This window comes from Mus pahari, chromosome 8, assembly GCF_900095145.1.
Source record: "Mus pahari chromosome 8, PAHARI_EIJ_v1.1, whole genome shotgun sequence".
In the NCBI taxonomy this organism is placed as follows: Eukaryota; Metazoa; Chordata; class Mammalia; order Rodentia; family Muridae; genus Mus; species Mus pahari.
The window spans coordinates 24,573,759-24,586,258 of NC_034597.1; the positions used below are offsets into that span (position 1 = coordinate 24,573,759).

General features: G+C 47.6%; 1 protein-coding gene across 3 annotated transcripts in view; it reads left to right on the plus strand.

The window, feature by feature from the left end:
* Positions 1-12,500, plus strand: part of Arhgap22 (Rho GTPase activating protein 22) — a 152,496-nt gene that overhangs the window by 71,171 nt on the left and 68,825 nt on the right. For all 3 annotated transcript variants that reach the window (XM_029541873.1, XM_029541877.1, XM_029541874.1), the window contains exon 4: positions 7,266-7,353. In XM_029541873.1, the coding sequence (XP_029397733.1) occupies positions 7,266-7,353 (88 nt within the window). The remainder of the gene's footprint in view (positions 1-7,265; positions 7,354-12,500) is intronic.

Sequence of the window (12,500 nt, forward strand, 5' to 3'; positions counted from 1 at the left end):
CTCCTCCTCCTCCTCCTCTTCTTCTTCTTCTTCTTCTTCTTCTTCTTCTTCTTCTTCTTCTTCTTCTTCTTCTTCTTCTTCTTCTTCTTCTTCTTCTTTCAAAACGATCTTTCTCTGTGTAACAGCCCTGGTTATCCCGGAACTCACTCTGTAGACCAGGCTAACCTTGAACTCAGAGATCTGCCTGCCTCTGCCTCCAAATCCCAAAGTGCTGGGATTAAAGGTGTGTGCCACCACTGCCTGGTGCTATGAATTTCCTGTTAATATGCTTTGCCTGTGTTTTTATTGGGTTATCTTTTAATAATAAAGTTTATTTATGCCAACATATCAAAATACCTTTATTTCAGTGTGATAGCATATAAAATTAAGATCATTTACGTTCTTCATACCACTTTTAGTATCTGTACTTCACTTTACAACACAATTTTTTTTTAAAATCAAAACTACTTAGTTTGAAAAGTAAAGATATGACTCAGTAATAGAGGACTTGCCCTGCACACTCAGGGTAGAGTGTAATCCCCCAGCACTGGAGAGAGAGAGAGAGAGAGAGAGAGAGAGAGAGAGAGAGAGAGAGAGAGAGAGAGGAGAGAGAGAGAAACGAAGGAAGGAAGGAACAAAGGGCTACTTGAGCTGCTGTTAGATTTTATAAGATATATATGTGAAGTAGATCCATAGACAAATAGTCTTATTTGGCATAAGGATGCCTCCCCTCAAAGATGTCCCTGTCATAATCACCTGAACAAGTGAATGTGCTCTAGTGCATGAAGAGCTCTGGGGAGGAGTTAAGGTTGCAGATGCATCACAGCGGCAGGAGGGGCGGGGTTGTTTACAAAGCACAGACTCCACGTGGAAGAGGTGCCCTCGTGTACAGCCCTCAACTCTTCTGCCAAGGTGGAGAGTTCTCTCCCTGAACCTGGGGCTCACACCTCAAGCAGGCTGGAAGCCAGCAAGCCCCAGAGATGTCCCTGTCTCAGTCCTGCCTCAGAGCAGCTGTTAAACACATTTGAGGGTGGGGAGCCTGGCTTGTCACTTTGTCATGTGGGTGCTGGGATCCAAACTCTGGTACTCATGACTGTGGAAAAAGCACTCCAAATGGCTGAACAATCTCCAACACCATGTTTTAAAATGTACATATTACTTAATAAAAATTGTGTATGTGGGGGTACGTGTGATTGAAAGAGGTCAACCTGGGTCCTGGGGACCAAACTCACAGCTGGCTGTCACAGCAAATGCCATGGTGTTGGCTCAGCCTCAGATTTCATAGAAACTTCTAATCTTCCCTCAGATTTACATTTTTAAGTTATGGCTGAATGAAACAGTTTTTTTTTTTCAGTTTCTAAGCAAGTTTATTATTTGTATGTAGGAGAGAAACTGATTTGGATGTTAATTTTGTTCCTGCAACTTTACTGAAAATGCTTATCAGATCTGTAAGTTTTCTGGAAGCAGAGAAGTGACTTCTGCAAGTTCTCCTCTGACCTCCTCACACAACACGGACACACACACAATAAATACACATATAAAAATCAAATAATACTTCATTCCTCCTTAGAATGAGGAACATAACTCCCATGAAAAATTATAGGTACAGCGACAAAGTTTGGAGCTGGGATGAAGGGAGGGACTATCCAGAGAGGACCCCATTCGGAGTCCATCCCATCATCAGCCACCAAACCTAGATACTAATGCTCATGCTCATGCCGGCAAGATACTGCTGAAGGGTCCCTGATATAGTGGCCTCTTGTGAGGCTACGCCAGTGCCTGGTAAACACCGAAATGGATGATCACAGCCAGCTACTGGATGGAACACAGGGTCCCCAATGCAGGAACTAGAGAAAGTACCCAAGTACCTGAAGGGGGCTGCAACCCTGTAGGTGGAACAACAACAGGAACTAACTATTACCCCCTGGGTTTGTGTTTCTAGCTGCATTTGTAGCAGAAGATGACCTAATCGGCCAACAGTGGGAATAGAGGCTCCTTGGTCTCCCAAACTCCATATGACCTAGCACAAGGCAAGGCCTGGGCCAAGTAGTGGGAGTGGGTGGGTAGGGGAACAGAGGTGGGGGGAGGGGTATGGGAATCTTTCGGGATAGCATTTGAAATGTAAATAAAGAAAATAATAAAAAAAAAAAAAAAGAAGTATAATTGTGTAAGTTATGAAGATCAAATTGTTGAATAAAACATAAATCAATTGTATTTTATTTTGTATATAATTTTTATCATTGTTTTGTTTTTTTGAGACAAGAACTCACTATATAAGCCTGGCTGACTTGAAACTTTCTAAGTACACTAGGCATGCCTCATATTCAAAAGTCTGCCTGCCTGTCTCCCAAGTGCTTGGAAAGGCATGTGTCACCATGCCCAGTTATATGCATGTAACAATAATTGATAAAAATAAGGTAATGAATTTGTAATATAACAAATAAGGGGGTATGTGGAGGGCTCATAGGTAGCAAATAGAAGGGGAAATGACACTTTTATATTATAATCTCAAAAATAAAATGTTTTAAAATAGATACAAAAAAAAAAATCAAATAATAAAAGTTTTTTAGTTCGGTCTGTAGGATCTTTTAAAATTATCTTTTCTCTGAGTTCCTGTTTTCATTAAGTATGTTTTCCTCTGAAGAACTGAATTATAGTTAATCCCCCTGCCGTGTTTGTCGCTCACACACTACTTTGTACCTCAGGACTCTGGGTCTGGTTTGTAGCTTCCGTTGAATGAGCCAGCTGGAAAACGTTTTCTCTGGTCTCCCTCAGGTTTTCAGGTCTCTGAATTTTCACTGCCTCCTTAAAAAGCCTCCACTGCTCCAAACCTTGCCCTACAGAAGCCATTCAATGAACTGATACTATAGTTTTAGGCTAAGTTTTGGGTCTGTTGGGTCGCTATAGATAACCAATAGACACAGAATCTGGTATAGCAGTCTTTCAGAATTTCCAGCAACCCCTAAGGGTCACACTGCACCCTAGGTTCCCATTCTGAGGGAACATGATAAGGAGTGAGCCTTGTCACTAAACCACTCCCCTTTGGTCTCTCCTTCATAGTAGCACTGTTGGTTGAAAGCCTGTGGGCACACAGCAAGAGCACATAAGCTCTAGGGCCCTTCCTCCTTCCCCGGGTTCTGAACTTATCATGGGCATTGGCTGTTGGAAGGCCTGCTCTGGAGTTTCCATTTAATACATCCTATAAATGATGGATCTGGGGAGAGGGGTTGAAACAGGGTCTGTCTGTGTATTTTTGAATGTCTGGAACTCACAATATAGACCAGGCTGGCCTTGAACTAACAGGTATTTGCCTGCTTTCACTTAGCAAATATTAGGATTAAATGCATGCACCACCATGTCCAGTTAGATGATGGATTTTTTTTTAAAAGATTTATTTATTATTATTCATAAGTACACTGTAGCTGTCTTCAGAAATACCAGAAGAGGGCGTCAGATCTCCTTAAGGGTGGTTGTAAGCCACCATGTGGTTGCTGGGATTTGAACTCAGGACCTTCAGAAGAGCAGTCAGTGCTCCTACCCACTGAGCCATTTCACCAGCCCCTAGATGATGGATTTTTAAGTAAGCATTTTAATTTGCTGCTGTCAATGAAGGATACTCTCACCCGAAAGCAGGCTTGTCCTACCCACTTCCCGGAGCTCCGCTCTCTGTGTGCAGATTCTAGAACTGGTCAGGCATTCGGGGTGCTCTGGTGAGATGAGCCAAGTCAGCTACAGCCTCTAGGGATGAGCTCAGACATGCAGGCTGAGAAAACCTCCTGACAGCCAGTGCCCACGATAAGTCCAGACCCAGCGAAAAGATGGACGGCCTCAGAGCTTGTGTGCCCACAAGGCTTTCAACAAGGGATGCCACTCTAGTGCAGATCATGAGCTTGGTCCCTTCCAGAGCCCAGGTATCCAAGCCCTTGCCCCACACTATTTTAAGAAGGCCAGTGAGGCCTTGCTAATGCTCTTTAGGACACTCCCCCTTGGAATATACCAAAAAATTTTATGGTTGGGACATTGTCTGAGAGGATAGAAGTGGATACTCATTGTTCCTGTGAGTTGCATGTCTAGGGCACAGAATTTTAACCAAAGCCCATCTCGTCTCTCTAGAGTAGATCACAACCCATTGCCTTGCCACAGTGGGCTAGGGAGTTATTCTATAGGGGAGCAAATTTGGGTAAGGACTAAATTCTTAGGAAAGGTACACACCCTTGCCTACTCTAGTCCAAAAGATCTCAAAGTGTATTTCTGGGGCCACCAACATCAGCAAATTAAGCAGAAATACAGATTTGGCTACTTTCTACAGAGCTGTGGAATTCAAAACTCCAGGGTGGAGTCCGGTGCTACTCTGAACAGGCAGGCCTGTGGTGCACAATTGATTCACCCAGACCCTCAGTTAAATGAGTCGTAGTGAAAGCAAAAGTGAGAATTCAGCTCTCATCTGCACCCCTTCTCAGCTGGCTGCATTGACTGTGCCCTGCGCTCAGAGGTGACTGCACGAGGCAAACGCTAGAGTGAGTCTCGTCCCAACCCCACATTCAGTGACATCATGAAAATGGCCATGAAGGAAAGAAACCTGTGTCCTGCAGAGGACGGCACACGTGTAAGCTGGGTGCTTTGTCTTCTATGTTGTCAGACTACACAAGCCCAGACCTCTGTGTTCCAACAAGCTCCGAGGTAGCTTGGGAGCCAAGGTCAAGGTTGGTATAGGAATGTTTCTGTTAGACTCCTTACAGACACATTCATTACAGTGTTAACACACACCACACCACCTAACAGGAGAGCCGACTTCTTGGGACCACCACACCCTGCCTGACCCCCATACCCTGAGATCAAAGCTTCAGTCCTGACCTTGGGAAGGTTGGGGGTATTGGGTGAAGCCACAGGTTTGGTGTCAAGCTCCCTTGCAGTGACAGGGCCACACAGGGATTAGCTGGAGGTACAAAGGGACTTTTGGACCCCGAAGTCCCCGTCTGGCTTTCCCACAGCAGCTTCTTGGAAGCAAGCTGAGCTGGTGGGAAGCTGCTGTGACAAAGGGGAGCAGGATGGGAAGTGACAGCTCAAATCCCAGGTTGCAGCAGAGATGGGACTCTGCCCGTTGCCTCCCCACACCCCCTCCTCTAGTGCAGGGAGGTAGCAATAGCAGCACCTGCCCCACAGAGCCTCTAGTCAATCATGTAGGCTAAGAGCCAGGAACATAGGACCATTTCCCACAACAGAAGCTATTTCTGCTACTCCCTCTAGCCTCCGTCGAGAGTGATGTCAGTGATGATACTGTTACTCCCATTGTGCGGATGACAGTTCCTGAAGCAGAGGGAAAACGCACAGCCAAGTACCCCCATCGCAGAGTCAGTTATGGAAACAGCGTGTGCCGAGACTCAGTGATGGACCTCGCCCACGCCCTCTAATGAGCACGTTCTCCCATCCTGGGGCTGCTGTCCTAATTTATTCCCTGTAGCTCCAGGCTCCCTAGCAAGAATGCAACCAGTAATTCAGTTACAGCAATTACCAGCTGGATCCCCGGCTTACTGCTATAATTTCCCTAGAGCTAGCCTCCGTGGGTACAGATACCATCCCGCCTTGATGTTGTTTAAATAAGAAGAGGCATTTCCATATGCTCCTGAGGCACAGATGCCAGCAGACATAAGGCTCCCATTGCCCTGTTATAGCCAGGACTCGACAAAAACGACTTGACTCTTCTTCAGGTTAATGTTCCACCTTTCTGTACCCCGCCCCCAGCTTCCTTATCTGCAACAGGATGTATAGTCTCCTGTGAAAACATTATAGGAATACACTAAAATGGTTCAGGCCCGAGAGTAGAGTGTCTGCTAGCAGGCACAGGACCAGGGGGTGGGAAGTGGGGAAGCAGGCTCTGAGCTACCCACCTGGGATGTTATCCCACCTGGTGTGGAGCCCAGACATAATAGAGGGGTTTGCTTCACTAACACAGTTCTCAGCTCAGCATGATGGTACACACTTTTAATCATGGACACTCAGGAGACAGAGGCAGAAAGATCTCTATGAGATTAAGGTCGACATGGTCTACATGATGCATTCCAGACCAGCCAGGGTTACATGGAGAAACCATGTCTCAGAACCAAGCACACACATTTGTTCCCACTATGTGCCAGGACCTATGCTCAGGACATCCCAGGTACTCATCCATTTCTGCTCAGAACGGGAACTCCTAGGATGTACAGGTAGAGCAACTGAGGTACAGAGAAGGGACGTGGTTTATCTGAAGCTGAGCCAGGCTTTCAACCTGAAGAGCCAACCACGGGAATGGAGTTTAAACTCCACGGGGTTTTCCATGGAAAGGATAGAGGTGCGTGTAGTCAGGCCACTTAGAGTGTGAGCTTAGCAAAGCTGAGCATGCGTGGCCTTAAGGAAATCCTCCAGAGAATAAGGACGGCTCTGGCTGGCTTGTGTGTGAGAGAAGCAACACGGCATGCAGGACTTACCAAGCAGGAATCTAGCTTATGGAACTCTCCTGAAAAGGGAGGGTTACTATCCCATTATACAGACATATAGCCTGAGCTTCAGAGAAAGCATCTAAGGGGCGGGGGGGGGGGGGTCCTGGAGCCAATACACCGTGGATTCCAAAGGATAGCTGTGCTAGGCACTGTCTAGGCTGTGACGTTCTGCATGTTGGTGACTCCTGTTCTGTAGGTAAAGCAGTAAAGCATCAGGCTGGAGATGCAACTCAGTGGCAGAGCCCATGCCTGGAGAATGAGAGGCCCTAGGTTTGATCTCCAGCACTGCAGTGATAATCTCCTAATAATTAATTGAATACACAAATAAAACCAAACGAGAAATGAGTAAAGCCTTATCCTGCCTGGCCACGGCAGATTGAACCCACATAGATCTGGGACGCTGCCTGTCCCCTGTGTCACCTCCAGGGCTCTCCTCTCTTATTCCACACATGGGATCCTACAGTGAATCTTTGGAATGGGGAGCAGGGAGGAATAGTGGGAGTGCCCAGCTCTGTCCTCCTGGCTCTGGTCTTGTTTTGCCTAGTCTTACACTGGGAGTCCTGGCCCACCCTTTTGGGCCCACCCCTTATTGGAAGAGCCCCTCCCAGCCTCCAGCTGAATGTGCAGATGGGGAGGGGGTGTCCTCCTGTGCTTGGTCCTGTGCTGCAGAAAAGACACACATCTTTCCCACTGGTACCCAGCCTGCCTTGCCAGGAGAAGGGCTGGGCCCTGTCCTTGCACCTTCCCGGACTCAGAAGGGCCCTTTCCCAGACGGCTCGGGTTTCTTATGTGTGTTTGTCTCCATTTCAGGGATTTATTTCTCTACAAGGGACACAAGTGACCGAACTTCTTCCAGACCCCGAGGACCCAGGAAAACACCTGTTTGAGATTACGCCAGGTAGGCCAAGGGTGCCCGTGTGTGCTGAGGTGGTCCCGGTGACCCCATTGGGGCGTGACTGTGCTCCTGCCCCCAGAATCCTATTTCTTACAGGAGGGCTGATACTGTCCCCAAGCTAAGGCAGAAATGTGGGCCAAAGCTAGAAAAACTAGGGGAAGAAATTAGAAATTAGAAATTAGAAATTTTAATCTTATTATTTGGATAATTAGTTCTCAGAGGAGAGAAAATGTTGGTTTTTCCACTCATGATCCACCCAAGCAAATATACAAAGATGCCTTAGGGCAGTGGATCTCTACCTTCCTAATGTCACAACCCTTCAACACAGTTATTCATGTTGTGGTGACCTCCAACCAGAAAGTGATTTTGTTGCTACTTCATAGCTGTATTTTTGCTGTTGTTATAAATAGTAATGTAAATATCTGATCTGTGACCCATCAAGGGGGGTCGAGACCCACGGGTTGAGAACCATTGCCTTAGGGCGAGGCTGCAAACCTACATATAGAAATAAGGTCACAGTTAAATGCTAACCGATACAGAAGGCCATTATAAGGGTTATCATGACTCCCAAAGCAGACTTACAGTAAAATGAGAGGGAAATTTTCCCCCAGACCTGTTGTCCTGTTAGCAGTTACAAAAAAGACTTTTACAGTTCCAGGTTGTTCAATGTGGTCCTTACTGAGCTAAGTATGTGTCTGTGGCGTGAGCCCCGCGTCACAGCAGGGCTTATTTTGCAAGGGTTTTTATTTCCCTTGACCTCCACCAGAATCAGTCGGAGACAGGATCTGGACACTGTATTCTAGAGGTGGTCCTCCAGAGCATGAGGAAGGGTACAGGGAAAGGACCAGCCCGGGTGTGTTAGTGAATGGCCTCCTGATACAATGACACCCAGCTCTGCCTCACTGGGGCCATCTGAGATGGGGCAGGGTGGGCCCGAAAGGTGTCTTATCCAGGTAATGGATGGCTGGAGGCATCCCACCAACTACCACCTACAAGCTCTTAAGAGATACACCCTTTGGGGTTAACCCTGGCATTTCTGGCCCATCTTATATAAGGGCCAAAAATGTCTGTGAGAGAGATTTTTTTTTTTTTTTTTTTGGTTTTTCGAGACAGGGTTTCTCTGTGTAGCCCTGGCTGTCCTGGAACTCACTCTGTAGACCAGGCTGGCCTCGAACTCAAAAATTCACCTGCCTCTGCCTCCCGAGTGCTGGGATTAAAGGTGTGCGCCACCACGCCCGGCGAGAGAGATTTCTGAGGACATTTGCAGAGACTGGAGGAAATAGATCACCAGCGTGATGGGAGGAGTGGTTATAGGGGGTGGGAGCGTGAACAAGACACTTCCTCCGGGAGCCATTGAGTGTTTAGGAGTCTCCGTGGGTGGAGTCTGTGAGCCAGTACCTATACAAACACCAAGGGGTGCCGTAGACACCCCAAACACCACGAGGAAATGACCAGGCTCTTGCTATCTACCAAGGGGTAAGATGGGCCCAGACTGGGGCCAGAGATCTGCAGATCGCCATCCTGGGGATTCTGAGAGGCATAGGCGGAGTGGAAAGTACAAACACATACCTTTCAGCCCGGTGTGGTGGCACATGACTGTAAGCCCAGGCCTGGATTTAAAACTGCACTCAGAAAGCACAAGCAGGCGGGACTTGGGGCACAAATTAGAAAAGACCTTACCTTTCTGCTTTCCCCTAATCTCATTTCTATTCTATGTCATAGATAGATAGATAGATAGATAGATAGATAGATAGATAGATAGATAGATAGATAGATAGATATGTAGATATGTGCATGTTACATATGTATGTGTGTATATGATTTTCTTTGTCTATGCAAAATCTAGGATCCACAAATGAGAGAAAATATATTATCTGCCTTTCTGAGCTTGAGCCATTTCACTTAACATGTTATCCACTTTTCTGCAGATGATCCAATTAAATTCTTCTTTATGGTTAAATTAACTCCATTGGGCAAGAGAAGAAAGGCTTAGTTCACTGTAAGACATGAATAAAGATTCTGCAGTGAAGGTAGAGAAGAGGGAGGCCCTATTACCTGGAGGAGTGAGGACTTAGGGTCCTGGGGACGGCAAGGCCGAGGTGCAGTCTGGGCTGGGGAAGCAGCTGGCCAGGCAAGGCCAGAGGGCGTAGTGGAGCTGAGTGTACTCTGTCCATATTGAGAGAAAGGCACTGAACATGTGCTCCAAGAATGAATTGGTGGAGGGGGCCACCAGTTCTGTGTCCCTAATCTTGGGCAGAGCTATTTACAAGGATTTCTTTGTCTAGAAGGATGGGTCTTTTGTCACAGAAAGCAAATATATTCTAAAGGTCCTGAGAGTTGGCAAATGGATATTTAGTGACCTATTATTCCACCTATCACATGAATCATATATTTATAAGGTTCTGGGAGTAAGACCGTGGACATTGTGAGAGCCATTGTTCTGCCTGTCACAATACTCAAGACCTGCTTTATTCCTGTTTCCCAGAAACACACCCTGGAGATTAGAAAGAACAGCAGCTGCACCCTGGTGCACAGCCAGCCAGAAGAGCTGAAGCTCTGCCTTAGTCTGTTTTCTGAAGCCACACCTAAATCGCACAGATTGGGAGATTCCTAAAGAAGGAAAGTGGGCTCAGTGGATAGGGGCACTCGCATGCAGGCCTGACGACCCGAGTGCCAGCTTGAGATCTCCTAGGGTGACAGGAGAGAACTGACAGGAAGATCTGTCCTCTGATCTCCACACAAACACCATGCTGTGGCGTGTTCACGCCTGAGTTCACACACGTGTACATACACACATGTGCACACGCACACATACATACAAACATGCACATGCACACATACATGCACACACACATATGAATGCACACATATGCACACAAACATTTTAACTAATAAAGTATGTTCGGATCATGGTTCTGGGGACCAGGAGATTGAAGCTTAAGAGACTATACCTAGCAAGGATCTTCTCGTACACAGGATGAGGGGACCCTGCAGGGTCCAGGTAGGGGAACGACCCCTCGGAGAGATGAAGACCCAGTTCAGACTGGCTTCATCAGCCTGGATCGGACTTTGCGGAGTCTAATGCCAGGAGGCTCACTGTCAGCAGATTGAATGCTCAGTACAATGTGGGGGAAAATTTCCAGGCAACAATCATTCCAACTACAAGTTCACAATAAAGCGTAGTGTGACTACATCAAAGCTTCTCTTCAAAGTCCGTGTGACCATTAGGGTGGGTTCTACAGCTGAAAGGCCTAGAATCTAGGCTCCCCGAGATAGCGCACAGGTCAGCCAGCCACGAAGCACGCGTGGCATCTCCCCTAAGGGTGGGTAGGGGTCTAGGGAGACGGAAGCCTGGAATGACCATTCTGGGGGACTTGGGTGAGGTCTGAATCTATGGCAAGAGGTGGGTGACGTCTGCCTCCACCGATAGCGTAGGTCGCCGAATTGTTAACAAAACCCACGCCCAGCCTTGCGGACAGAAAAACAGGTGTTTTATCTCCTCCTTGAGAAGAGGCCCTGTGTGTTTAACATTCCTGTCTTTCCAGAGGGGTCTGTGGGCTCAAGGGTCTTTGGGCCTCCAACAACAAGGAACCTGCAGAACCCCAAGGTATTACAAAGCATCACATGGCAAGAGTGGTGCCAAGAAGATGCAGGCCAAATTAGCTCTTATGACAGACCCGTAGTGATGATTCACGAGTGGGCTGGCTCATTGTGAGGGCAGAGCCTTCTGGACCTGATTGTTTCTTTGGGGCCCACCTTTTAACACTCCAGTGTGTGTGTGTGTGTGTGTGTGTGTGTGTGTGTGTACGCACTTCAGCCGGGAGTTTTGGGGGCTTGGTCTCTGACCCTTTTCCCAGCACAGAAACGATTGCCTGGCTGAGCGCCCTATTTGTGGGGCCCTCAGATCTGCTCATATCTGCTGTACTGCTTCTGTTGTCCACAGCTCCTCCTAAGACCTCAGGGAGGTACTGAGGCCACTCTGGAAAAGCAGAAGAGGTAGCTAAGGGACCCCTTGTGCTCCAAGCACTGCGCATCCCTGTGCAGAGAGAATTCAACACTGGTGCTGATGGAGGCCCTGGGGTGGCTCTCCTTCCTCCCCTCTTTCTAGGGGCTCTGCAGTCTTGAGGCTTCCTACCAGTCTAGTCCCAGGGACTCAGGAGATTTCGGCTACAGCTAGAAATATTCCACTCCCTTTATAGCCTGTTAAGGTGTGGCAGCCCAGAGATGTTAGGTGAACCACCTGAGGTCAAACAGCTGGCTGAAGGGAAACCTGTACCTCCGAGGTCAGCCTGTCCTGGGATGAGCTTTATGTGACTACAGTTTCCAACAGAGGCTCCAGACAGGGCCTTCTGGCTAGAAAAGGAATAATAATAATAAAGTTGGGGTCCAGAATGGCAATAAGCAGTATAATTTCCACTGTGATAGAGCTGAGGCAGGAAAATTACCATTTTGAGGCCAGCATGGACAAAGAGGGGAGGAACAAAAGAAGGGAAAGTTGAGTGACCCCACCTGAAACAAGAGCCACCAAGGACCCTTCTCACTCAAACTCAGTAACCTGTGCTATGTGTCTGATATTGAGCTGGTCCCCAGAGGCCCTGGTGAGAGCTGGGCAGTCTCTGCCCTTCAAGAATCAGGGGGCAATGCTTACCATCCTGAGCTTGAGACAAGGTAAATAGCTTACTTACTAGGTTGAGGCTAACTACCTGGGGACAGAAACAGGAAGTATGGCCGTGAAGGCCCCTGTTGGTGTCTCCCAGCACTGAAGTCCATGGACAAAAATCTGGGTAGGAGAGGGGTGATCTGAGTGGGAAGGGCTTCCCCACCATTCCGAGGATGCCCGAGTGGTAGGTCTTGGTCACAGAGAAATGAAAAGGATAGAAAGACACCTAATAGTGAAACCTGGATCCAGTGCCTCTGGAATCAGTGGCAGGACAGGAGAAAGGACAGAGCCATTGCCAGTGTTGTGGCAAGAACCTGAGCCTGGGATAGCCCCTCGTTCTTCCCTGGGTATCCTCATCACCCAAGGAGGAAAACTTGACAGCCCTTGGAGATGTGATTGTCCTTAGGATCATCAGCTACTAAAGTTTAATTCATAGTCTATAGCAGCCTTCAATCCCGAGGAAAGGGACAGAAAAGCAATGGTGTGAGTG